At 45.8% G+C, this 25,138-nt stretch overlaps 4 protein-coding genes across 16 annotated transcripts; 1 reads left to right on the top strand and 3 right to left on the bottom strand.

Annotated features, from left to right (window-relative positions):
• Nucleotides 1-270: 270 nt before the first annotated feature.
• Nucleotides 271-1,768, bottom strand: MDP1 (magnesium dependent phosphatase 1). Of its 2 annotated transcripts, none has more exons than XM_059181754.1 (6): nt 1,603-1,768; nt 1,432-1,492; nt 1,249-1,359; nt 818-925; nt 631-726; nt 271-472 (listed from the first exon to the last, which is right to left on the bottom strand). In XM_059181754.1, exons 1-6 carry the CDS (start codon nt 1,637-1,639, stop codon nt 421-423), a joined length of 465 nt encoding a protein of 154 aa, XP_059037737.1. In that variant the 5' UTR covers nt 1,640-1,768; the 3' UTR covers nt 271-420. The 2 variants fall into 2 exon arrangements, with proteins under 2 accessions (XP_059037737.1, XP_059037735.1); XM_059181752.1 differs by having other exon boundaries at nt 641-726; nt 1,603-1,760.
• A 1,217-nt stretch (nt 1,769-2,985) lies between these two features.
• On the bottom strand, nt 2,986-14,572 carry NEDD8 (NEDD8 ubiquitin like modifier). The gene is made up of 4 exons (XM_059181755.1): nt 14,423-14,572; nt 4,173-4,220; nt 3,925-4,007; nt 2,986-3,349 (listed from the first exon to the last, which is right to left on the bottom strand). Exons 1-4 carry the CDS (start codon nt 14,438-14,440, stop codon nt 3,253-3,255), a joined length of 246 nt encoding a protein of 81 aa, XP_059037738.1. The 5' UTR covers nt 14,441-14,572; the 3' UTR covers nt 2,986-3,252.
• A 6-nt stretch (nt 14,573-14,578) lies between these two features.
• Nucleotides 14,579-21,271, top strand: GMPR2 (guanosine monophosphate reductase 2). Of its 8 annotated transcripts, XM_059181729.1 has the most exons (10): nt 14,728-15,026; nt 15,400-15,520; nt 15,638-15,757; nt 18,031-18,114; nt 18,262-18,435; nt 19,175-19,256; nt 19,345-19,451; nt 19,638-19,680; nt 20,261-20,420; nt 20,629-21,271. In XM_059181729.1, exons 2-10 carry the CDS (start codon nt 15,434-15,436, stop codon nt 20,816-20,818), a joined length of 1,047 nt encoding a protein of 348 aa, XP_059037712.1. In that variant the 5' UTR covers nt 14,728-15,026; nt 15,400-15,433; the 3' UTR covers nt 20,819-21,271. The 8 variants fall into 8 exon arrangements, with proteins under 8 accessions (XP_059037709.1, XP_059037710.1, XP_059037714.1 ...); XM_059181726.1 differs by lacking the exon at nt 14,728-15,026 and adding an exon at nt 14,579-14,711 and having other exon boundaries at nt 19,345-19,680; XM_059181727.1 differs by lacking the exon at nt 14,728-15,026 and adding an exon at nt 14,591-14,711 and having other exon boundaries at nt 15,424-15,520; nt 19,345-19,680.
• Nucleotides 19,571-24,695, bottom strand: TINF2 (TERF1 interacting nuclear factor 2). Of its 5 annotated transcripts, none has more exons than XR_009355593.1 (9): nt 23,888-24,695; nt 23,643-23,747; nt 23,419-23,520; nt 23,230-23,337; nt 23,048-23,144; nt 22,869-22,888; nt 22,271-22,338; nt 22,077-22,168; nt 19,662-19,709 (listed from the first exon to the last, which is right to left on the bottom strand). XR_009355593.1 is itself a non-coding variant. In XM_059181719.1 (9 exons), the coding sequence occupies exons 1-9, from the start codon at nt 24,077-24,079 to the stop codon at nt 21,817-21,819; spliced, it is 1,356 nt and encodes a 451-aa protein (XP_059037702.1). In that variant the 5' UTR covers nt 24,080-24,694; the 3' UTR covers nt 21,658-21,816. The 5 variants fall into 5 exon arrangements, 3 of the variants coding, with proteins under 3 accessions (XP_059037705.1, XP_059037703.1, XP_059037702.1); XM_059181719.1 differs by lacking the exon at nt 19,662-19,709 and adding an exon at nt 21,658-21,948 and having other exon boundaries at nt 22,429-22,888; nt 23,888-24,694; XR_009355594.1 differs by lacking the exon at nt 19,662-19,709 and adding an exon at nt 21,901-21,948.
• Nucleotides 24,696-25,138: the final 443 nt, after the last annotated feature.

Raw genomic sequence — 25,138 nt, forward strand, 5'->3', positions numbered from 1 at the left:
CACCCCCACCCCAAAATACAGTATTTGTTTTCATGGGAGTGTGCAGGGTCGTGCACCACACTGCTTGGCGTCAGTGGAAGAGTTCTCCAGGCCCTTGACAGTGCTCAGCAAGCGAGATGCGGCGAGCCCAAAGCGGGCACAGTCGGGGGCGCCATAGATTTCTCCGGCCCAACCTGATTAAGTCTAACGCCACGCCCTCCGCTTCTTGGCCCCCCGCATAGCCGAGGCCGGCTACTCCGCTAGGCAAACAGAAACAAGCCGGAAGATCTCTTCTATCACACACAAACATACTTTAATAATTTACAAATACATCTGGAAATGCCTTCCCGATTTCCTTTCCGTTTTATGCCTCCAGTGAGGTTCAGTCGCAGGACTGGACCTCAGGGTCCAGCTTGGGCCTTTGCAAATGTCTCTAGTCCTTCAGTTAGGGTTTGAAGACACATTCCATTCTGGACAAGAATGCAGGTAACTCCTAAGAAGAAAAGAAGCCACATTTCATCAAGCCTGTTTTTCCTCTCATCTTTTTTGGATGTCACCCAAATACTGTCACGCAAACTACCCATCCCACACACACCTACCTAACCCCTCATTGGAACCCTTTCTCCTCGTTCCCCAAATCGCTAATCTCACCACTCAGTACCCAGTTTGCTGACGTCTATGATATTCCGCTTCTCATCATCAAAAAAGATCATCTGGGAGAAAACCACTCCAGTCTTCTGCTGCAACCTGTGCAAGGAGGGACAGGGTAGGACCCCGCTGGCTTCTTAGCTCCTTCAGCCTCTCTGGGCTCCCTCCTGCTCCCCTCATCTCCACCTACCTTTCAAAGTGGGTGACCTTGCTGCCGGGATAGATTTCCCGATGAACAAAGTATCTGTCAAGGTCAAAGAGCTCCAGAAGCTGCTTGGCCCCTTCGATCTCCCCGGTCCTGCAGTAGGGTGTCATAGATGGGATCCGGGGAGCCAGAGCGGCAAGCCAAGTTATATTTAACCAGGGAGAAGTCAACTTGCTATTTTTCCAGGACAGGTAGGCATCCTAGGTCCTCATTCAACTCTCTGGCCTTCCCGTCTGACACTGGCGGCGCGGAGCCAATGTTTATTAAAAGCACGGTAAAGGGTACAATTACAGAGCAATGCAAATGAATGCAAATCCGCACAGCCCAAGGTTTTCTAGCCCAGGGGTGCCGCGAGCCGTCTCCCGCCTGCGTCCCTCAGCAGGAGAACGGCAGAGTTTTCTCTTCGCTCTCCTTACCGTGAAGCGGCCGCCATGGGCACGCCAAGGTCCTGCAACCGTCGCAGGACATCGGGCACCTCTGGGTACAGTCGGACCGCCTGGCCCCGCCGATCCCGGACGGCCCCGTCACTGCGGGGCGAGAGCACGCTCAGCTGCGGCCTGGGGCCCAGCCCGGCGCCGGCCTCCCCAGCGCCGCCTCACCTGCTCCTGTGGAAGGGGGGGTCTACGTGCGTGTCCACCCAGAACGGCCAGAGCGTGTAATCTGCGGGAGGACGCACGGAGAGCTCAAGCTCCGAGCGCGCGCGCCTCGGGGGCCGCCGCCGGGGTTTGGAAGAGAGCGGCCTGGGAACCTCCCCAGTCCCGTCCCCTCACCCAGATCGAAGACCGCCAGCTTCGGGAGCCGCTCCATGGTGGGCGCCAGCAGGCTGCGCGCACCGAGGCTAGGCGAGCCTTATTTTCGCGGCGGCTCAGGAAGCAGCTCCGCCTGCCTTACAGAAACCGCAACTACAGCGTCGCCGCGCCGGGCCGGGCTGTCGGCTGGAGACTGCGCAAGAGCGCCTTCTGATGGTGCGGCGGGGAGGACTGCAGTAAAGTGCCCACGCTACAGCTGGGGTGGGGGCACCGCGGCGGTCCAGCTGCTACAAGGCACCTTCTTCCCTTGCTCCTCCGCTCCGCCCAGCCTGGCCGGAGTCGGCTACACTAGAGAAGCCAGAGAAGGGAGCCCTTTCGTCTGGCACCTCTCTCTCTCATTTTATCTTATCAGTTGAGACGTAAGTGACCCATAGCTTGTCACTCCTCACACAGCCTTTCTCCAAATCTGCTTCTCTCTGTAAATACAGAACCCAGAGCCCCGTGCAGCATTTTAGCCACAATGTAGTGTCAGTAAAGCCCTTAAGGTCTTTCTTGAACCAGGCCCAAACGTCCGGCAGGGCTACAACGGCAGAGAATTCACTGTCCTTATTTCTGCCACCCACATCAGTAGTATACTGGTTAGAGTGTAACAACCACTTTGGGGGGAGGGACTGATTTGCCACTTGAGGCCAATTTAAAGCTACCAGCATGAAGGGCACCTGGGTGGCTAGGTGGGTTAAGCTGCTGCCTTCCGCTCGGGTCATGATCTCAGGGTCCTGGGATGGAGCCCTACATCGGGCGCTCTGCTCAGCAGGGAGCCTGCTTCCCTCTCTCTCTCTCTCTCTGCCTGCCTCTCTACTTGTGATCTCTGTCAAATAAATAAATAAATAAAATCTTTAAAAAAAAAAAAAAAAGGGCGCCTGGGTGGCTCAGTGGGTTAAATAAAGCCTCTGCCTTCTGCTCAGGTCATGATCCCAGGGTCCTGGGATGGAGCCCCGCATCAGGCTCTCTGCTCAGCAGGGAGCCTGCTTCCTCCTCTCTCTCTGCCTGCCTCTCTGCCTACTTGTGATCTCTGTCTGTCAAATAAATAAATAAAATCTTTTAAAAAAAAGAAAGAAAGAAAAGAAAGAAAGAAAGGAAGGAAGGAAAGAAGGAAGAAAGAAAAGAAAAAAGAAAAGCTACCAGCATGAAATCACTTATGGGGTTGGGAAGAGATGCCAATTATTAGATCTCCTGAGCTGGTAAGAACTGGCTCCACGACACCCAGAGTAGACTTTCCTAGAGTCTCATAATCCCCCACCCCAAAGGCACATTCCCTCCCATTGCCCTACTTCTTCAGAGATATAAATGAGTGTGTACTGGGTCCATTTCAATTTCAGTCACATTTGTGCAATACAAGAAAGATTCCAGGAGGTCAGGAAATATTTTATTGACAACTAGGGACATGGCCATAAGAGAGGGAAGCACACAGGACTGCAAACAAAAACCCAATAGCCAGCAAGGGCCCTTTGGGCCAGGAACCCTGCATCCTGGGGTCCTCACGGTCTCCCACCAAACAAGACTGGGCATCCAGGAGAAGGGGCAGTGGCTCTGGTGTCCCACAGAGTGAGAGGATATATGATGTCTCATTTCGAGAGACAGGGTGAGGAGGTAAAATGGAGGGAGGGTCCATCACTGCCTAAGATCACCTCCTCCTCTCAGAGCCAACACCAGATGGAGGACTGAACCACCTAGGATCTTGTAATCAGCTGCTGTCTTTTCATCATTCCTGCAAGAAAAGAAGGCAAAAAAAAGTGGGGAGGGGGCGCTTAGAAACACCATCTAGAACAGGATTCATACACTGGGTTTCTTAAGTCTTTTTCCTGATCTATGAGCTCAGATGAGAAAAAAAAATTACATTTTTATTTTTACTAACCCTTACCCAAAATTTGATTATTTTGATTGCTTTATTTTATTTTGAACACAAGCAAAAAAACCCAAAGTGGTATTAGTGACATGTATAACTGGTTAAGAAAAGAAATTGGGTATTTTCATACCATATTACAACTGTTTGCAAGTATTTTGAAAATAGGTAAAAATTAATGGTAATTAAACCCATTAGATCTTAACATATTAATAAACCACATATATTATATCAGAAATGTTTTTAATATTTTGAGAACTGTATCTCAATATAGTTTCTTTTGTAAATCTATGTATTTTATGTCTGCAAAAATCTTATTCTGAGAAGGAATTCACAGGCTTCACCAAATCACCAAAGGATCTGAGAATCCTCCACCAGTATTTGCTCCCTCAACCTCACGTAAGATTGTTACACCTCGTGAGTATCCATGTCAAACTCACATCTGTTTTCCACTGTAGATGAGCCGCTGCTGCTGTGGGGGGATTCCCTCTTTCTCCTCCACACGCTCCTTGATTCGCTCCACCTTTAAGGGTACAAGTAGTCAGGGACTGCTAAGGGGTAGAACCATGGAAGCGGAAAGAACAAGAGCTATGCAGATAGCATGAAAGCAAAAAGGACTAAGTTCATCAGCATATCCAAATGAATGTGCATATAGGGAGACAGGCATTAAGTACTGGCCATACATTACCTTGTCTGTAGGTTCAATGTCAATTTCAATCTCCTTTCCCGTCAGGGTCTGAAACAGGAAAGGGTTTCATGAGTCCTGCAGCCTAATATACAATTTGTCTTCTAGGTAAAGCTCCCTGTCCTGGTCTCTGGGGATCTACAACTTCCAAGAGCAGCTCATTCTCAACAAAGCTGCTCTGAAGAATCAGAGGGCTTTGACCCAAACCTGTATTTATCAAACACTTTAAGGCTGTAGACAGCTTTGACAGGGCAAGATGCTATGAGCCACTTGACCCTCTTAATCCTACAGGTTATATTACCCCCGATCTTCTACCCTATCCCATCAGAAACCATGAGAATAGTGTCATTCCTTTGGAGAGACTGCAACAGAGATGTCCTAAGGAAAGCATGCCTTTCAATCAGGATGCCCTGGTTTCCTGTATCAAAGCTAGAAACTAACATTCATATAATTCAAAGAATTCTCAAGGACACCAGAGAACACCTCTGACCAGCTTTAAAAAAAAAAAAAAGAAAGAAAGAAAAGAAAAGAAAAAAAAGATTTTATTTATTTGAGAGAGCGAGCACATACGAGCAGGGGGTGGGGTAGAGAGAGGGACAAGCAGACTCCCCGTTGAGTGGGGAACCCGATGCAGGGCTTGATCTCAGGACCCTGAGATCATGACTTGAGCCTAAGTCAGACGCGTAACTGACTAAGCCACCCAGGTTCCCCCAACTTGTTAAGTAACACTAAAATTGAACATTCTATTTTCCTCTTTCTCCAGACTTCTAAGTACTAAAGTGCAGCTCTAATCTTCTTGACTTCTTCCATAGGCTAAGGGCTGCTGATAATACATACAATAATTACACTGATTGTACATTTACACATGTTGCACTTCATCTAATCTAATCTCCCATTCATCCTTGCTCTTAAAGCTCTATCTGCATCAGTCTACAGTAATCCAGACCACAAACACACCAAGCGCAATCTGACTTAAGGGCATTTCTTGGTCTCCTGCTTCCCTTCTTGCCATACCCTTCCCTACTCTTTCCCAAATGTTCAAGGACTCTAAAATTGATGAGTGGTTCCCCAGCACACTTTAATACCTCTTGCTAGTTACTTAAGTGTTAAACTCTCTAATTTACACTCCAACCTCCTAAAAGGCAGAAATTCATCTTCCTAATCTAAGCACAAAGCACAGTTTGACATGTAAGGAGTCAATGAGTATTTGTGAAAGGGCCAAATACACCAATGAGCATGTCATGATCATAGCCAGCATTTAACGAACACTTTCCGACAGTCAGAAACTTCACTAAGCATCAATACCTTTAATCCTTCTAAGTATTCATGAGATATTATGCTATTACCATCACCATTTTATAGAAGAGGAAAATGGGGCTTGGATAGGTTAAAAAGCATGCTGATGAAGTCAAAGGGAGAGTGTGGACCCAAACACAGACTCTCTGACCCCAGACCCCGAGCCTCTAAAAAGAAAAGCTCTGTACTCAGTACTGCCTGATTCTCAGTGGTCTGGTATTGGGACCTGATGTATGCTCCTGTGATAGGTTCACAAAATAACATGTTTTCTACTTATGGGATGACAGTACTTAGGACCTAATTTCTCAACCATGAGAATCAATTCAGTACTAAGAATATTTTTAAAAATGCAAGAGTAATAAGAGACTCTTAATGTCACAAAACAAACTGAGGGTGGCCGGGGGTCAGGGGGTTCATGAGAGGGTGGTTGGGTTATGGACATTAGGAAGGGTGTGTGCTATGGTGAGTGCTGTGAAGTGTGTAAGCCTGACGATTCACAGACCTGTATCCCTGGGGCTAATAGTACATTAAATGTTTATTTAAAAAAAATTTTTTAATAGAGAGTTTAATAGAGAATTTTATAAATTTTTTTATAGAGAGTTTAATTTTAATTGTTTATAAAATTAAAAAATTTTTTAAAAATGCAAGAGTAACTCCTTTAGATTTAACTGTTTGGGCACAAAAGAATAAATTACAACAGTGCTTCTCAAGATTCTACCCTAATCCAAGCTGGTGTGTGTGGAAATTTATGGCAAAATGGGAAAAATAATGACAACAGTAAGATTTTCATAAAGCTAAGAAATATATTTAGGGGTGCCTGGGTGGCTCAGTCAGTTAAACTTCTGACTCCTGATTTCAGCTCAGGTCATGCTCTCAGGGTCATGAGGTCGAGGCCCAAGTCAGGCTCTGCACTCAGCTGTCTGCTTGAAATTCTCTCTCCTTAAAACAAATAATTAAAACCTTTTAAAAATTAATAAATAAAAATGTTTTTATTTTTTAATTATTTACTTATGTTTTAAGATTATGTTTATTTATTTGGCAGAGAAAGAGAAAGCAAAGCAGGAACAGAAGCAGTGGGAGTGGGAGAGGGACAAGCAGGCTTCCTGCCGAGCAGGGAGCCCGACATGGGGCTCGATCCCAGGACCCTGGGATCATGACCTGAGCCGAAGGCAGACACTTATCAACTGAACACCCACGTGCCCCAAATAAAATTTTTTTAAAAATGTCCTTTTATTAAATAGTAGAAACAGTATGTGGTGGGTTTTTTTTTAAAGCCCTTTCCTAACAAAATGAAAAGTTTGCAATTCTGTGTCATCCATAAATTATTTCACTTTATTGCTCTTGATACTTTAAATGCAAAGATTCTCCAAGCAGATAATCTACTTCTAGATTAACTAGAAAGAAGGAAAAACTTGAAACTTGAGTACATATCCTAAGAGGAACATGATTACTAAATAGCACAGTTTTACTATAAAACACTAGGAAGAGTGCCTATTAATGCCTATTAATAAGGAAACTATTGAATTATGGTTACATCCACAGGATGATATATTTATTACACAGCAGTTTATACACTAACATGGAAAGATCTAAAGAATGTACAATTAGGTATCATTTTCCATATGTAGACACACACACACACACATACACACACGGAAGGATTAACAGTAATTATCTTTGAAAAGAGTAGGACTGACTGAGGGGAGGGTTTATCAAGGGGAACTCTTTATCTGCACTATTAAAATTTCTAGTAAAAGTATACTCCATCACATAAATACTAATAAACAAATATCCATTCTGGTTTAGAAAATATTTTAAAGAGTAAAAAGGACACTAAGAGGGGCTCCTCGGTGGCTCAGATGGTTAAATTTCTGCCTTGGCTCAGGTCCAGGGTCCTGGGATTGAGCTCTGCTTCCATTGGGCTCCCTGCTCAGCGGGGAGTCTGCTGCTGCTTCTCCCTCTGCTCTTCCTCCTGCTCATGATCTCTCTCTCTCTCTCAAATAAATAATATCTTCAAAACAAAACAAAACCCTAAGAGGATTGTTCTCCCAAGGGTAAGATGCTTGGACATAATGACATTAAAAACAGAAAATAGTGATTTGTAAAATTTTAAAAACTCTAGGACAGTAGAAGTCTATGAATATATCCAGAGAACAATCTGGCAAAGTGGTGTCCCAGTAACAACACTTCTGGGAAGATAATCATGAATATGTTAAAAAATATCTATGACAATGGTCTATAAATTATAGTCTTTTGGTACTGAAAAATTACAAACAACAAACAACTGGGGGTTAAATTATGCCACAAACACAGAGAAAAACTACAGTCCTCAAAGAATGTGTGGAATAAGGGTACAATTCCAGTTTTGTTAAAACACACACACACACACAAAACAAATACTGTATTATTTATAGGCTTTCAAAAAAGTCTGGAAGGATATATTCATGAATGTTTTTATCTTGAGTTGTGAAATTATGGATGCTTTTAATTATATCATTTGTGCATTTCTGTATTTTTCATTTTTTTTAATACCATGGATACACTGTAATGAGAAAAACATTATTTGTAAAACAATGTTCTTGATGGGAGTATAAGGAAATGATTCTGTAAAGCAGCACTGTCCAACAGAGATATAAACATAATGCAAACTACATACACAATTTTAAATATACCAGCAATCACATTTTTTTTTTAAAGATTTTATTTATTTATTTGTCAGAGAGAGCGAGCGAGAGCGAGCACAGGCAGACAGAGTGGAAGGCAGAGTCAGAGGGAGAAGCAGGCTCCCCGCGGAGCAAGGAGCCCGATGTGGGACTCGATCCCAGGACGCTGGGATCATGACCTGAGCCGAAGGCAGCTGCTTAACCAACTGAGCCACCCAGGCGTCCCAGCAATCACATTTTTTAAAGGTAAAATTAAGGGTGCCTGGGTGGCTCGGTGGGTTAAGCCTCTGCCTTTCGCTCAGGTCATGATCTCAGGGTCCTGGGATCGAGTCCCGCATCGGGCTCTCTGCTCGGCAGGGAGCCTGCTTCCTCCTCTCTCTCATTCTCTCTCTGCCTGCCTCTCTGCTTACTTGTCATCTCTCTCTGCCAAATAAATAAATAAAATCTTTAAAAAATAAAAATAAAAAATAAAAATAAAGGTAAAATTAATTTTAACATTCTTAAACCCAATATGTTAAAATATTATCAATTCAATGTATAATCAATATAAAAAGTAATATATTTTACATTCTTTTGTTCTAACTAAATGTTCAAAGTCCTGTTTCATACTTAGAGCACATCTCAATTCAGATCGTAAATTTTCATCTTAAATACTTGATCTGTATTTAAATTTCATAATTTACAGTTAAAAAAGTAGATTTACATACCTAACTTATTCCAAGCATACTTAAAAGTTTTCCACTGACTGAATAAAGTCTCAGGCTTTATATTTAAGATAAGTAAAATTAAGGCTGCCTAGGTGGATCAGTCATTGGGCATCTGCCTCTGGCTTGGGTCATGATCCCAGTGTCCTGGGATCAAGCCCCACATCGGGCTCCCTGCACAGCCAAGGAGCCTGCTTCTCCCTCTCTCACTCCCCCTGCTTGTGTTCCCTCTCTCACTGTGTCTCTGTCAAATAAATATATAAAAGCTTAAAAGAAATACATATATGTATACATATATATACATAAAATTAAATACAAATAACATAACTAATGATTAACTTCTAATTCCTCAGTCTCACTAGCCACATGTCAAGTGCTCAAAGCCCATGTGGCTAATAGTTACTGTTCAAGCATTCCAGCTAATATATGAAGCAACGATAAAATTAGATATCCCTGTTTTATTGCCTCCAATGAAACAACAGATAGAGGCAATGAATTTAAAAAAAAAAAAAAGCAAAAAAAGCTGATAGAATTACATGCCATACCATCACCTATGTATTATTCTCACAAAAACACATACAAAAGACTATTCAAGCCTCTAGATCTTACTACCAATCGACAGGAAATACTGAGGAAAGGGGAATATATTAAAAGTCAACATGGGGAGCAGCTCCTGGGTGGCTTGGTCCATTGAGCTTCTGACTCCCCATTTCAGCTCGGGTGGTTCTCTGGGTCATGAGATTGAGCCCAACATAGGCTCCCTGCTTAGCAGGGAGTCTGCCTGAGATTGCTCTCTTTCCCTCTGCCATTCCCACCACTTGCAAGTGCTCTAAAATAAATAAATAAATATTTTTTTAAAAAACCAAAACAAGAAAGTCAACACGGGGAAAAAGTCAGCAAAATCCAAACCGGGAGACTCCATCGCACAAACAACCTACTTTATTCAAAACGAAGAGGGAGAAAAGGGGGAAGTATAGTTTTTTGTTTTTCAAAGACTTTATTTATTTGACAGACAGAGATCACAAGTAGGCAGAGAGGAGGAGGAAGCAGGCTCCCTGAGGAGCAGAGAGCCTGATGCGGGGCTCGATCCCAGGACCCTGGGAATCATGACCTGAGCCAAAGGTAGAAGGCTTTAACCTACTGAGCCACCCAGGCACCCCAAGGGGGAAGTATAGATTTTTTTTTTTAATTTTTATGTATTTATTTGACAGACAGAGATCACAAGTAGGCAGAGAGGCAGGCAGAGAGAGAGGAGGAAACAGGCTTTCCGCGGAGCAGGGAGCCCGATGTGGGGCTCGATCCCAGGACCCTGGGATCATGACCTGAGCCGAAGGCAGAGGCTTCAACCCACTGAGCCACCCAGGCGCCCCGGGAAGTATAGATTTTTGAAAGACACTTAGAATCCCTATCAACCAACTTCAACATATAGCTCTTAGCTGGACTCACATTCAAACTGTACAAAACAAATGAGAGGATGGGATACATTTGATGATAATGAGAAATCACTGTTAATTTTTTAGGTATGATAACTATTCTTACATTAGAAAAATAAGAACCCTTTTTTACAGACAGATACTGAAATACATACAAATAACATATGCTATCCTATTTGGGATTTGCTTCTTAAAACATCAGGTAAGGAGAGTTGGTGAATATAATTAAGATTGGCCATGAGAAAAAAAAAAAAGACTGGCCATGAGATGATAGGTTTTGAAGCTGGATATAAGGTGCATTATATCCTTCCCTCCCCTGCTAATAAATATGTTTGAAAGTGTCCATAATTAAAATTCAAAGTGAACAATTTTAAAAGATATTCTTGATACTGTGTTTCTTCCCCAAATCTGGTCATTGTGACCTGGGAATACATCCAATGCTGTTTAGCAAGTCAATGATGAACCTAAGCTGAACATATTGCTTTAGCTACCGGAGGGATATAAAAGAAATTAAGTGTTCCAGCCCTTGTAAAAAATCTTTTCAACTGAAGATTTACAACCAAGAACAATGAGACATACAATTAATAGAACAAACCAATATAAAGGGAAATGTCATATGGAATATTACTATCCAAACACAAGGTATGATGACAAAGTGCTATGGTGGGTGAGAATCAATCAATTTAAACTTGAATGAAATTAACATTTCACACACAGTATAATAGCTAAAATAAAAATGATGGACATAACTACAAGTTAACTAGGGTACAGAGCAGCTGGAATGCTTATTCATTGCAAGTGGGAATATAAAATGGCATAACCCCTTACAAAACTGTTTGGCAGTTTCTTTTAAACTTACATATATTTACCACATGACCCAGTAATTCCATTAATAGGTATTTATTGAAAGGAAATGGAAACCTATATCTACAAAAAGCCTTGTATAGGGTGCCTGGGTGCCTCAGTTGGTTAAGTGTCTGCCTTTGGCTCAGGTCATGATCTCAGGGTCCTGGGATCAAGCCCATTCTGGGTTCCCTGCTCAGCAGGGAGCCTGCTTCTCCCTCTATCTCTGCCACTCTCTCTGCTCATTCTCTCTCTCAAATAAATTAAATCTTAAGAAAAAAAAAAAAAAAAAAAGATTTCTGTAAGTGTTCATAGAAGCCTTCTTCAAAATAGCCAGAAACTGGTAACAACCCAAACGTCCATCAATAGGAGAATGAACCAACAAATTGTGATACAGTCATCCAATGTAATCATATACAGTAATGGGAACTACACAGACGACAATAAACACAATTCTGTGTGAAAGAAATCAGACACAAAATTATATATTCTGTAACTCCATTTATATGGAATTTGAAAACAAAAAAAACTAACTTAGGTAATTTTCACAGGATGGGGATGAAAATGTTCTAGATCTTGATGCTGGATGTGGGGTCAGGGAGTATTATGATGAAAAAGAAATTTAAAGAACACTATGTAAGCTTTGATTTTTTGTATACCATGTCTCAAGCTTAGACACTTCAAGCTTAGACTCTAAATGTTAGGGGGGGTACATGGTAGGAAAACCTGTTTGGAGGTATTATAGAGAAATAAAGATATCAGTGAATGAGACCCTACACCAGAAAAAGGGTAATGGGAATGGAAAGAAAATCAAGCAAAAAAGAAGTTATCAAAGGAAAAATCAGGTTCAAAAGTGAACAATGACTCTAAAGAACTGGGTTCCAGATACCAGGTAGATTGATATGAGATGAATACTGGGAAGATGGCCTAACGCAGAAAATGATGTATTTAATTTTAGAAAGACAGAAATAAGGCATCAAAAGAAGATTTAAATCAGGAGAGATTTTGTTGTATAGGACTGCAGAAAGATATGGAAAAAGTCAGCTACATGGAGATTACAGCTGAAGAATTCACAAACCCTGATAATAAAACCTATCATTTGTATAGTAACAGAAGAGCTAACTAATTGCTTTCCCATGTAGTTAGCATGATAAAACAATGCAACCTACAAAAGAGGAAAAGATGAAGGACATAGAAACCTGTATGCGGAGGCACAAAGGAAATTGTTTCAGTAAAGGAGACTGACAAATTTAGAGAAATACCAAACGAAAATGGATTCAAAAAGACAAAATCTAGAACCTTGCTAGTCAGTGCAGTCCCCAGTCAAGCAGCATAAGCATCACCTAGGAGCACGTTAGAAATTCAGAATCTCAGGTCTTAACCCAGACTCACCGAATTACAATCTGCGTAACAAGATCCCCAGGTGATTCTTAGCCCTTTCAAATTGAGAAGCCCAACCACAACATAGTATTTATAAACTTATTTTTTATTTATTTTTTTAAGATTTTATTTATTTATTTCATAGAGAGAGAGACAGTGAGAGAAGGAACACGAGCAAGGGGAGTGGGAGAGGCAGAAGCAGGCTTCCCGCCGACCAGGAAGCCTGATGCGGGGCTCGATCCAAGCACCTTGGGATTACCAGCCAAGCGGAAGGCAGTCACTTAACAACAACTGAGCCACCCAGGCACCCCAACACAGTTATTTTTTTAAACTGCAGGTCGCAACCCATCAGTGGGTTATGAAATCGACTTAGAACAGAACTAGAAATACCAGAGCATATCACACATGGTAAGTTTTCGTTTTCGTTTTTATGGGACATGAGGTAAAATTTTTTTAGAGTAGGGTGAGGGTTTTTTTGTTGTTGTTTGTTTTTTTTAAGTTCACAAAACCCAGCACACCTGGATGGCTCAGTCAGTTAAGCATCTGCCTTTGGGTTAGGCCATGGTGTCAGCGTCCCAGGATGGAGCCCCAAGTCCACAAGGAGCTCCTGCTCCACAAGAAGCCTGCTTCTCCCTCTGCCCCTACCCCTGCTTGTGCTCTCTCTCTCAAGTAAAATCTTTTTTTTAAACAATAAGTTAATAAAATCCTGAACACAAGTATAGTAAAAACCTTTTTTTTGACTAAGAGGATGTGAGAATCCATATCCAAAAGCATTCCAGGGTTTCTCAGACATCTTGGTGTGAATATACCAAGATTCACACCAAGAAATAGATATGTACTAATAACACATACATGTGTTTAATACATATAAAGTGAAAGCAAAAATTTCGTGAAACTATACCCTGATATTTCTACTTTATTTCTTTTGTTGTCGCTTGTGACCCATTCAATTGATTTTACATTAGTGACTCTTTTAGTCACTACTCAAAAGTTTGAAGACCCATGATTTTTAACACACTCTTTGGCCTCAAACCTCAGCTAGGAAGTGGTTTGGAAAGACTGAAGAGGTGAAGAATGGCTGCTAAGCACGGTAAACACATTGATGAAATAACAGCAGACTACTCAGCTGTAAAAGGACCAAACGGATGTTGCACTCCGTCAATTTTTAGTCTCTGTCTCCCTGTCCGAAGGTAGAAAAGAAGCAACAGCAGAGAGGACTAATGAGGGTTGGGAACTGGTGAAGAATCACGGGAGATGGAGATGAAGAAACGCTGCTAGTACCAAGAACCAGGCACGGACAACCAACCTGCCTCAGCCAAGGAAGTGAGGCTGGTCCAGGAGGCCCGGCTCAGAAAGGCAGGCGCTGACTGAACACACTCCCAGCTTTGGTTCCTGAAGGCCGGCTGAGATACCGCACATTGGCGACAACCAGCAAAGGCTTACAGTCTAGCTCCTGAGAGGCCCCCGGTTCCCCAGGCTAACGTTTTTGTGCTGTGCTTGCTTGGAAGCAACTGCATTAGGGGCTGGGAGAAGCAGGTAAGGAGAGTAATGCAGAATGGAGATTACAGTTTATTCCAAGAATCCGAGAAAGGGAGCCAAGCTACTGCTTGGCCTTCTCTACGACCGCAGGGGTTCGAGTACACCTAGACCCCGGACAAAGGCGACCTCCTTCTGGGTCATGGCACAGTCCTGGCAGAGAGAGCAAGACCCGCAGAAGCCCCGGGGTTGTCAGGCCGGGCCAATCCCCAGCCCTCAATGCCCCCTTGGGGTGGGGGTGGGGGGCCCTACTTCCCATCACCCCTCGCGCGGAGCCCTGAGGCTGTCAGCACCCTCCAGGCTCGGGAAAGGCGTGGTTTTCCTTCCCCGCTTCTCCCGCAAGGCACAGCGGCCAGCCCAGTACCACAGCGTCTTGGCAAGGCTGGAGGTGTTCCCACCTTCACTTTAATTAGCATCTTCTTCCCAGTTTGGAGCTGCACACAGATACTTTGCTGCTTCTACCGCTGCGGTCGCCGCTGCCGCTCCCCAGCAATCTGCTTGCGGGAGTCACTTCTGCTTCCGGGTCACTGCCTGGCTCCACCCCTCCCTCCCCCCTCCCCTTTCCACCGGGTTCCCGAAAGGCTCAGGAATGCTCCCGCGTTTCGTTTTGGTGGCGTCGTAAATAAAAAGAAGGCGGAGGTTTAGTTACAGCAGAGATGACGCCTCCGCGATTCTTAAGAGTTTCTGGTAAGCCGGGGCTTGCGAAGCGGGGTCGGAACGAACTACTTCTCCCATCATGCCAGGGGAGAGGCCCGCGCGTTCCACCCTGGGAGTTGTAGGCTTCCGCTCCTCGGATCCAACGGCAATCTCCGTGTGTGAACCCTGTTACCCAGAAGGCCTCGCAAGACCGCGGCTGAAACTGGGATTTCCCTGTTTCTCCTTTCCCCCCGCAATTGGCGGAACCTGTTGGTGTGGCCCACAAGGCTCAGCGGGGCTGCACGAGACTAGTTGCTAAGCAAGGGGTACTGTGGTCAACTGCCACCTGAGCCACGGCGACAGGAAGTGAGTACCCCTATTCCGGAAACTAGTTGTGGGAATATCCCCCATTCCTACTCACCCCCAAATCAGCCTCTTACCCCAAGTTGCTCTTTGCAAGGGTGGGAGAAGGAAGAGCAGTGGGGGTAAGGAATGCACATTTTGGGGGTCCTTCACGACTCCATTGCAGTTCTTCTCCCCACTAAATAGTACCTGGGATGGAGATACGTAGAGTAATTGCAACCATGGGACAGATCAGAGGTGACAGTCTCAGCCAATGCCCGACCTTCCATAATTTAAGCGGAGAGAGAGATGGGCACAGCCGTAAGATCTAACAGGGCATTTAGGCCCACGGGGAGATTGGTTCAGATCTCTCCACCTGACTTTTCCTACCTTCCAGTTCTCGGATTTGTTGCTACCCCAGGGTCCCCGCCATGCCTCACATCGACAGTGACATCAAACTGGACTTCAAAGATGTTTTGTTGAGGCCCAAACGCAGTACCCTTAAGTCTCGAAGTGAGGTGAGCCTGCTTTCCTAGCTCCTGGTGGGCCAGGACCGAGACAGATTTCTGGTTCTTGTCCTCATACAATACTCTTTAATTTGATGAATGAAATGCATTTTCCTGTTCATATCTCAGGTAGATCTCACAAGATCCTTTTCATTTCGGAACTCAAAGCAGATGTACACTGGGATCCCCATCATTGCTGCCAATATGGATACTGTGGGCACCTTTGAGATGGCCAAGGTTCTCTGTAAGGTAGGACTTCCCTTATGCAGGTTTTCCTACTGGTGATCAGTTGTGTGAGCTGACTGCAGACATAATTTGCAAACTGCCCCCCCATCGGCTGTGTGGCAGGTAACAGTCAGGATGTTCCAATTTACTATTTAATCCATTTTCTCTAATATTAATGGCCTTATCTGATAAGTTCAAAGGCACATCTGAATTAGTAAGATTCAAAGCTAAGTTTTACCCCATTTTTCTGATATATAAACATAACTTCCTTTTCTCCCATCCAGCAGTTTATACACCTTGCCAACTCTTCCACCTCCCAGGTCATCCCCTCCAAATCACATTCATCCCTCCCATTATGCCATTGGTCACGACACTGAATACCTACTGTTTTAGTCCAGAAACTAAATACAGCGTGAGCATTCAAAAATTCTTAGCTAGAAGATCCTGGAAAAGTAGCTTATTGATTTTCTTTCATGTCTGCTACCCTTTTTTATTTTTTTAATCATCCTCTTCTTTAAGTCCTAGGTTTCTGGGAATTTCTGGGATGTGCCCAAAATGGAATGTTTTTCTTATGCACAGGTTATTGTTCACTTTGAAAACAGAAGATGCTGCTCCCATCCGTAATATTACCTTCCTCTATACTTATAGCTGAGAAGGTAGATAGTTACTCTGGGCACTCAAAAAACATACGCATTCTTCTGGTTAATCCATGTAGCCCTGGTTGATGGATTCTGCTGCTGCTTGTGGCTCTGTTAGCCTTAAGGACTTCATCTCCCTTTCTCTATTTTCAATCGCCGTAAGTCTCTGTGGAATGTCTTTTGTCATTTCTCTGAGTTTGATAGTTATACGGTTTTAGTACTTTATTGCTGTTGCCGTTTACCAACTGCTTAGGAATCTTCTTCTTGTCCATGGTCTACCTGCTCTGCCCAGTAGAGTTGAGGAGTAGTGAATCTGACTTCAGCATTAACAAACGCGCTGATATATGTGGCCCTTGTGGAGACTGTCTTAATACTTTGTGTTGAGATTGGCTTTTCAGTACTACTGATGGGTGCTGAAGAAATCAGATTCTAGAGATAGGGCCAAGTTTCACAGTAATAATAAGGTTGGATACACTCATCTTTTTTTAGATCTCTAACACGGTATGTAATTAGATGTGCCTATCATGTCCCACTATACCAGTACATCTCCAAGATCTACTGACCTCATGGAGTGATTTTTCTTTGTGTATCAACACATTGATGGCAGAGTGTTGTTGAGGAAGTAGAACTCAATACCAGCTTTAGCTAGATGGTGTTGATGAGTGAATATAGCAATACCACTTCCTTACTGCTGATACATGACTTCCTTGGATTTTTTGTCACTTGCAATATTTGTGCTATCTCTGTCAACTGCTCTTTTACCTATGTGCATGTCTGCACCTTTAAAGCCTAAGCAGTGGGGCACCTGGCTGGCTCAGTCAGTGGAGCACGTGACTCTTGATCTCAGGGTTGTGAGTTCAAGCCTCACATTGGGGGTAGAGATTACTTAAAATCTTTTAAATAAATAAATATATAAATAATAAGGCACAGGCACCAGCATTTACAGTGGCCTCTGAATGCCTTTTTCTCAAATATTGGGTATTGTTTTGCAACTTGTTGACCCTAGGGAATATGAGTCTGATGAGTTCACTGTATCCTTGAACTTGGTTGACTGAAATAGATAAAATGAAATGGACTTTTTTGGTTGGTCTGTGTCTCCAAAAAATGTGTCCTTTATTCCAGTGGAGATGGAGAAAGAATGGGGTAGCATCTTAGTAGCTCCACTGAGGGCTTACCTTTTGTGAGCATTTAGACTCACTGAATTATTGCTTTTAAGTAGACCAGAAGATACCCCAAAATAAGTGAGTTCAGTACTAGTTTATCATTGGGGGAGGAGCAAAGTCAGTGCAGGCAGACACTGGCTCCGTACAACCTCATCATGGATCTTTCTTGTCTGCTGCTTGTCCTACTGCACCAACAGCTTGTCTTTGTCACCTTTTAAGTCAGAAGCCCTTACGTGCTGGTAAGTGAAATCCACTCCAGGTGACTCTGTACCTGACCTGTTGGAGCATTGGGCAAGCAATGGCTTATGGTAAAGCCCTACTGGTATTTGTAGGGAGAAAAATGGTTAAACTAAAATCCCAGCTCAACCTGTGGTTTCTTTCAAGTTGCTTTCCAAAGCTTCATCCTTTTTCTCCCTCAGAATACTAAAAAGATGTTTCTAGCAAAAGAGACACTAGTATAGTTCTCTCCTTTTTGATGGTTTTTTCTTCTCCCCAGTTCTCCCTCTTCACAGCTATCCATAAACACTACAGCCTCCAGCAGTGGAAAGAGTTTGCTAGCCAGAATCTCGAGTGTCTTGAGGTAATGCTGGTCCTCCCCTGATCCCTTCCTTATCCCAGTTTTCCATGCATCTCTTCTGGCTTCCCGGGGACCAACCCTCCCCTTCCCAGCCCCACTGGCTGCTCATTGGGTCACCTGTGACATGCCACTGGCCCTGTCTCTCTCAAGCATTTGGCGGCAAGCTCAGGCACAGGATCTTCGGACTTTGAACAGCTGGAACAGATCCTGGAAGCTCTTCCCCAGGTGAAATATATATGCCTGGACGTGGCAAACGGCTACTCAGAACACTTTGTTGAGTTTGTAAAGGACGTGCGGAAGCGCTTCCCCGAGCACACCATTATGGTATGTTTCTAGTGCCTGTGGCTGGTATGTTCCTCTTCCTTCCACTCTCCTGACACTCCTCTTTGTTTTATGTCAGTTCATTTCTCCTCTGCTGCATTATGATTTTCCTAGCCCACTGACTCACATCACTGGGCAATAATCCATGGTTCCAGGCTTAAGAAGTTTAGATTGGTTAGTGCAGTTAGCTCTGTCCCTTGACCCAGGCCTCGTGCCTACCTACGATACATATTCATCTGCCCACTGAGGTGCACTAGAATCACATTAAAGGGGTCGCAGGAAAGCGTTTTATTTGTTTACAAGCTTAGAGGAGTGATGACAAGGCCGCTTTTTCTCTGTAGCATCAAGGGGTCTTTCTGTACTGTCCATTGGAAGTAAATACAGCCGTGCAGGTGGCCATTTAGCTTATAGTATCGCATCTCCCCCTTTCTCTGAAGCCAGAAACTGTATGATGTAATGGCTTAAGGACAGGATATGTTAGGGTCTCTAGGAAAGGATGGGAAGATACATCAGCTCTTGCCTTGGTCCAGTTGGACCCCAGCTTTATCCTAGTGCAACAATGATACTGGCCACTCACCCCCTTACCTCAGCTTGGGAAGTAGAGTCCTTGCCCAGTAGAGGAAACCTAGGTACGCTTCTTTGTATTAACGCTGGAAGGTCACAGTCCAGCCATGCTCTGTGTGAGAGCACGCCACCTCCTCTCTGGTTTCCGACCCTAAGAGTGCCCTGTTTTGTGCCTCAGGCAGGGAATGTGGTAACAGGAGAGATGGTGGAAGAGCTGATCCTCTCTGGGGCTGACATCATCAAAGTGGGAATTGGCCCAGGTAAGCTGCTTTACTGGGGTCCTTGGGCTACTGCTCCAGTGGCACACGCCCCGGGAGCACTTCACTGTTCCCGTGACGTTCTTCTCAGGCTCCGTGTGCACCACCCGCAAGAAAACCGGAGTGGGGTATCCACAGCTCAGTGCCGTGATGGAGTGTGCAGACGCTGCTCATGGCCTCAAAGGCCACATCATCTCAGTAAGGGCCACAGGCAGGGGAGGGGAGGAGGCTGCCACACCACTGTGTTTCCTGCTGTGTGGAAACTGTGGTAGCAGTGGATCAGGACTCCTGGGTTCCTGTCGGCTTGGAGGTGGGCCGCGGGGACATCGCTCAGAGTGCTTGGGCAGTCCGTGTTCTCTCTTCACAGTGCTCCTTACTTTGCAGGATGGAGGCTGCAGCTGTCCTGGGGATGTGGCCAAGGCTTTCGGTAAGGATGCTGGGAGAGCAGGGAGGGTCCTGTAGAAGAGGATAGGTCACCTCTGAGGGTCAAGGATCAGGCTTGGAAAGGCTGAGAAAGCCATTCACATTCTTTCATAATATGAACTAGTGACCCTGAAGCTGTGGTGTCACTGGGGGCAAGGAAGCAAGGGAATCGACCAGAGTCGATACTTTGGTATCGACTGCCCAAGTGTAGGCCACAGCTATCTGTAATATCCCCTGTACTATTGGACTAAAGTTAGAGACCTTTGCCCTTGGGACACTTGGAATGAGTCTTGTTTAGCTGCACACAATGAAAAGACCAGAAAGAGGAAAAAAAAAAAAAAAAAAAACCAGAAGCCAGGCAAGGAATCTCCAGAGGCTCTTTGTAAACTCTTGAGGAAATCAAGCCCACTAAGGCATAGAGGCCAGAGCAGAGCAGGCCTGTGTGGGTTGTGGGTCAGCTAGGGAAACAAAAGCAGGAAGATGTTAGACTCATTGTCAGGACTGAGAATTTGGCGTGAGTTGCTTCTGAGGGTGGGCACGTGGGCCACATTTAATTCATCCCCCCACCTTGTTGACGCTGGTAGGGGCAGGAGCTGACTTTGTGATGCTGGGTGGCATGCTGGCGGGGCACAGTGAGTCAGGCGGTGAGCTCATCGAGAGGGACGGCAGGAAGTACAAGCTCTTCTATGGGATGAGTTCTGAAATGGCCATGAAGAAGTATGCCGGGGGCGTGGCTGAGTACAGGTGGGTGCAAGAGAGCCAGGAGCCGAGGGTTCCTGGAAAGTGTGACTAAGTAGGGTGGTGGCAGAGCTGCTGGCTGCTGGGAGAGGCACGCACGGTTCTGGGAGGAAAAGTGGTGAATTGAGGCTCAATGCCAGACAGCAGGGGAGAGCCATCACTAGGCTTAAGGATTCCAAAAGGAAAAGAGTAAGAAGGTTTTTCCTCCTCAAAGGGCCTCAGAGGGAAAGACGGTGGCGGTCCCCTTTAAAGGGGACGTGGAACATACCGTCCGAGACATCCTTGGAGGCCTCCGCTCCACATGCACCTACGTGGGAGCAGCTAAACTGAAGGAATTGAGCCGGAGAACCACCTTCATCCGGGTCACCCAACAGGTGAATCCAATCTTCAATGATGAGAGCTAGACCTGAGCAGCTGTGCCCTCTCATGGCACTAGCCCCTGAGCACAGGGCCTCTCAAGAGGGCTCCTCACCCATCTCAGCCACTGTGGCTATTTCTTACTCAGTCAATTCCTGTCGCCTTACTCCTGAGGGCTCCCACAGTAATACCGTACTCTGTACCCACAGAATGCCCAGGGCACTCACTGGGGAGGAAGCAAGGCAGGCAAGCTGAGAAAATGAAGTAAGACAGTCAAGTGTGAATCTGGGGATTCTCACTCCCAGCATCCTGATAATTATTAAAAGGAAAAGATGCTGATTCCTCCCTAAGCGTTTAATGGTCTGGGTCTGGAAGAGGGAGGCTCTTGAAATCATGTTTTATTAATGAGCTTCATTAAATAGGATCTCTGAATACCTAAAAAGCCCAAAAGTGTTGCCATATTTTAAATATCTCAATAAAGAGATCCCAAGGACTTTGAAGAGATTCTGGATCTTTCTGCACAAGACTGGCATCTGGGTGCTGCTCCAGGGTAAGTGGAAGTGGAGTTGGCACTGACCCAACTGAGCCAAGGACAGGAAGTACTTTTTCCATGAAGTATCTCCATTGCAGTGCCACCACCTCCAGGTAACCCGATGGCATGAGAGTTTACGAAGTACATTCTGGCATCGGGACACACAGGTATTTTTAGCATAGCAAAGGGAAACTTCCCTTCCAGACTGTCAACCTTTCTTGGCACACATGAACATTTTCCAGGGGAAGTCAAAAGGCGAAGGGATTCCTCCAGTCCTGGTGAAGCCAGTTCTAAGGAATGACCTACAATGACTTGACATAAGCCTTGACTTCCCTCCCTCACACCAAAACAGTGTTTGAACAAATCCAAATTTTAATTAACAAGGATTACAAAGTAATTTTAGCAAGGTAGTCAGGTCACCCAAGCCCAGGCTTCTGCTTTATTCCCACTAAACTATGTAGAACTGAGGAACTCCTTCCTCAGGCGGAGAGCAGAGGGAATTCCAGTCCTATCCTAAGTGTCCAGACCTGTCTCTACTGTCAGGGAAGGGACAGACATGGCCCTGGGACCAGAAGTGGGGAGATACTCATAGAAGGTAGGGATCAAGGTGTCAAACTTTGTCTTCTGATAGTTTTCCAGAGACTCCTGCAGAGAAGGGAGCATGAAGATGCTATCATCATCTCATTCCCTGAGACCTCCATATTCTGGAGCATGTGGATTTCTGTCTCATTCTGCTCAGCCCCTTCCCCAGCTTTCTGTTCCTTCCTACTCACCCTTCCTTCCTTCTGGCCATTTTCTTCTTCATCAGAGTCCAAAACCAAGTCCCCTATGGTAATAACAGAGCTGCACAGAGATGGAGGACACACTGCAGGAACGAAACAGATCACAGTACCCTTCTAGGTGAACAGGCCCTCAAGACTCAGCGAGAGAGGAAACTGTCTAGCCCAGTCTGACTCAGGATACTTACATGGCTTCCTGGTCCTAGGAGGGGATAATGACAGTCTCAGGGGGTCCATGGGGCAAACCAAGCAATTCCTGCATTGGGAGCAAGCAAAAAAGATAAGGTGAGGGGAAAGCAGGCCAAAAAATGTCCTGCTAGGAGGGAGAAGCAACTGTTCCACTCACTCTTCTTGCTCTGAAGCAAACACCTCAACTGGGTTCTCTTTCAAAGCCCTTCCCCCCAGCGGCTGGGGTGGACTCTTTGGCTTTCCAGTGGAAGCTGCTCTCGTGCCCACAGCATCTGCTGGATCTGCCATGTTTGTCCCATGTTCTTCCCTGTTCTCAGGCTCAGATATTACTTGGGGTGGTGAACCCAGATTCCTAAAGGGGAACAGCATGACTGTGGGGCGCTCCTTATGGCCTCCCTTAGTGGATGCCCATCGGGACTGGATTCTTCGCCGGCCTAGAGGCGCCAGATTGAAGTGGTGGCCAGCCTTAGGTTCTGGGTCCTTCCTGGAGGTTGGTCCTTGAGGGAGGTATGGGCCAGAACTGGCTTCTGGCAAAGGATCGTGATGTGCTAGTTTTAACTGCCGAGGATTCTGCTCTGTGGGCTCTGTCATGCTCACCGAATCGTTAACGGAGCACTCTGAAAAAGAAAACGAAGTTCCTCAGAACAGACAAACACAACTCCATCTAGTTTCTTACAGCTCAGGTCCATGTAACCCTTCTGACAGCCCATCTCAAAAGGTCTCAGGCCTGAACAATCCACCCCCAAGTTCCTAGTTCTCCCAGAGGGTCCTCCTACCTGGAAGTGGCCACCCCATGTCCACAGCATACTGGCTCAAGACAGAAGAAGTAGCGATAGAAACTCCAGGCTGCATCCAACTGACCACATCCTGAAGCTGTGGGCAGAGGGAGAGAGGCATGAAGACCACAGTCCTTGATACAGCCATCCCCCACTCTGCCCTTACCTTATCCCAACAAAACCTGCTGTGTCTGCAATGCAGGCAGGGCTTTCTCTAGCTGACACAAATATTCAAAGAACAGCTTTTCCATGGCATCCAGAAAAGGTTCCCCATACTCTTGTTCAAGTTCCTGCAGTGAGGAGAAAAGCAGGTCAGAAGAGGACTAGAGCAATTTTAGCCCCATTATAGCTTCCAAACCAGCCAGTCTCACCTGCACCCTGGAAACCAAGTCCACTGGGGCCTCTGCTAGCTGCTTCACCTCTTGGCAAAAGGTCTCCTGCGCCTCCAAGACCTTCCTCAGATCCTGCTTTGTCTGTTGAGGGTAAGGAAAAGGAGACAACTTAGGGTCACTAGGACCCAGTGGCCAGAAGGAGAATCAACTTTGTAGCACCCAGTGTTAACTGGGGTATAGGGCTTGTTCCAGAGATTACTCACCGCTTTGGGGTCCCGCACTACAGGTCCAGACTCTGGGAAATGGTGATGCAGGGCATTCAGAACCTGGGCCCACGGCCGGCCCTGCTGGATCAACTCCACCACTACCTGTGAAGGGTACTAAACTCACAATCTCCACTTCGGGGCAAGCGCCCTTTTCCAACGAGTCCCAATCCCAAGCGGTCAGACCTCCGCAAGTCCCCTCGTATCCCTTCCCTTTCCCATCCAACTCCTACTAGCTCTAATACCTTGGCCTTCAGACCCATACACAGGCGTTCGTGGTGGCGGTAGCGAACTAAACCAGGGGCAGCAATGCGCAGTGATCGCAGAAACTCTAATACTCGCGGGAAATGCTCCACGCAACGTCCCCGCACGACTTGCCAGCTGGCGGCGGCGGCGAAGCGCAGAGCCGCGGGACCAGCCTCTGGGGGCGTGGCCATGGCCGCGGGCTCTGCCCCGGGGGCAGGCCCTCTGGGTTTCTAGCTCCACTGCGAGGCTTCTCAACTCCGCCTAGGGGCGAAGCTTCCGGCGGCTCTCAGCGGCTGCGCTGTTTCGGTCTGCGCTGGGTACTTCGCGATGCTATCCCTTCCATAGGCCACCGGAGTCCTGGAGGTGTTCAACGCGGGCTGAAGCCTAAATGCAGAAGCTGGCCAGCTCCAATGGCACCAGGTTCTCTGTTTTCCACGCCGCCGCCCCCTCAGGCCCGAGGGCTACCTCGCTTCCGGCTCTGCGGCTAGTCTCCCTGCCCCGGAAAAGGGCGGTAATGGAGAGCCAATGGGCTACCGGGCAGGGAGACGTGACGTCGCGTCATAAGGCCACGCCCCAACAGATCGGGCGCCTACCCGGACCGCGCTCCCTCCATCAGTATCCTCGGGGCGGCGGGGAGTGCTGTTGTAGGGCTTCGTGACCCCTACCTTTCTTCGCGGAGCCTAGAAAGTCATGTCTTTCTCTAAGGCTGGACTTACGTGTCTGGGAAACGAAGAACATGCCCTTCCCCTCCCCATCATCGGCGCCGCTGATGTACGATTCCTTAAATCCTAGCCCGGAAGCTGCGCCTGCAAAGCCTTGCCCGGCGGCACGCCCTCTCCCGTAGAATTCAACTGTCCCTTTTGCAAAACAGTAGAGGGCGCCCACCTTTAAAAAAAAAATACAAAGTTTGAAAAGCTACATCACGTGGTTAACTTGGTTTTCCCAGGATGATGAGACTATAGGTAGTTTTTTGTACTTTTCTGTTATATATATATATATATATAAAATCATGTAGTTTTAAAACAAATAAAAACAAGTTTTCCTTTTCGGATTTCTATTATGTGCTTACTCCAGCCAGCCCCTGATGTGATCGACTTGTCTCCTTGTCACCCTTCCTGGTGTCTCCCCTTATTTTCATCACCAAGTACAGAGCCTGGCATACAGTGCATAGTCTTTAAATGTCGGTTGAATGAATTACCCACCCTGACTACCTTATAGGAATGTAGTGGAACTACCATTCTTTCGGACCA

Source organism: Mustela lutreola, chromosome 7 (assembly GCF_030435805.1).
Source record: "Mustela lutreola isolate mMusLut2 chromosome 7, mMusLut2.pri, whole genome shotgun sequence".
NCBI lineage: Eukaryota > Metazoa > Chordata > Mammalia > Carnivora > Mustelidae > Mustela > Mustela lutreola.

Excerpts from the sequence above, each read along its gene's own strand:
- MDP1 (XM_059181752.1), bottom strand. The coding sequence starts at position 1,639 with ATGGAGCGGCTCCCGAAGCTGGCGGTCTTCGATCTGG. Across the intron at positions 926-1,248 it reads CCCATGGCGGCCGCTTCACG|GACCGGGGAGATCGAAGGGG; the intron begins GTAAGGAGAGCG and ends ACCCTACTGCAG. Across the intron at positions 473-640 it reads CATAGACGTCAGCAAACTGG|GAGTTACCTGCATTCTTGTC; the intron begins GTACTGAGTGGT and ends TTTTCTTCTTAG.
- NEDD8 (XM_059181755.1), bottom strand. Across the intron at positions 4,008-4,172 it reads ACATTGAACCTACAGACAAG|GTGGAGCGAATCAAGGAGCG; the intron begins GTAATGTATGGC and ends GTACCCTTAAAG. Across the intron at positions 3,350-3,924 it reads ATCTACAGTGGAAAACAGAT|GAATGATGAAAAGACAGCAG; the intron begins GTGAGTTTGACA and ends CTTTTCTTGCAG.
- GMPR2 (XM_059181726.1), top strand. The coding sequence starts at position 15,434 with ATGCCTCACATCGACAGTGACATCAAACTGGACTTCAAAGATGTTTTG. Across the intron at positions 18,115-18,261 it reads AGAATCTCGAGTGTCTTGAG|CATTTGGCGGCAAGCTCAGG; the intron begins GTAATGCTGGTC and ends GTCTCTCTCAAG. Across the intron at positions 19,681-20,260 it reads GGATGTGGCCAAGGCTTTCG|GGGCAGGAGCTGACTTTGTG; the intron begins GTAAGGATGCTG and ends TGACGCTGGTAG.
- TINF2 (XM_059181719.1), bottom strand. The coding sequence starts at position 24,079 with ATGGCCACGCCCCCAGAGGCTGGTCCCGCGGCTCTGCGCTTCGCCGCC. Across the intron at positions 22,169-22,270 it reads TCCTAGGACCAGGAAGCCAT|TGTGTCCTCCATCTCTGTGC; the intron begins GTAAGTATCCTG and ends TCGTTCCTGCAG. Across the intron at positions 21,949-22,076 it reads ATGGCCAGAAGGAAGGAAGG|GAGTCTCTGGAAAACTATCA; the intron begins GTGAGTAGGAAG and ends CCTTCTCTGCAG.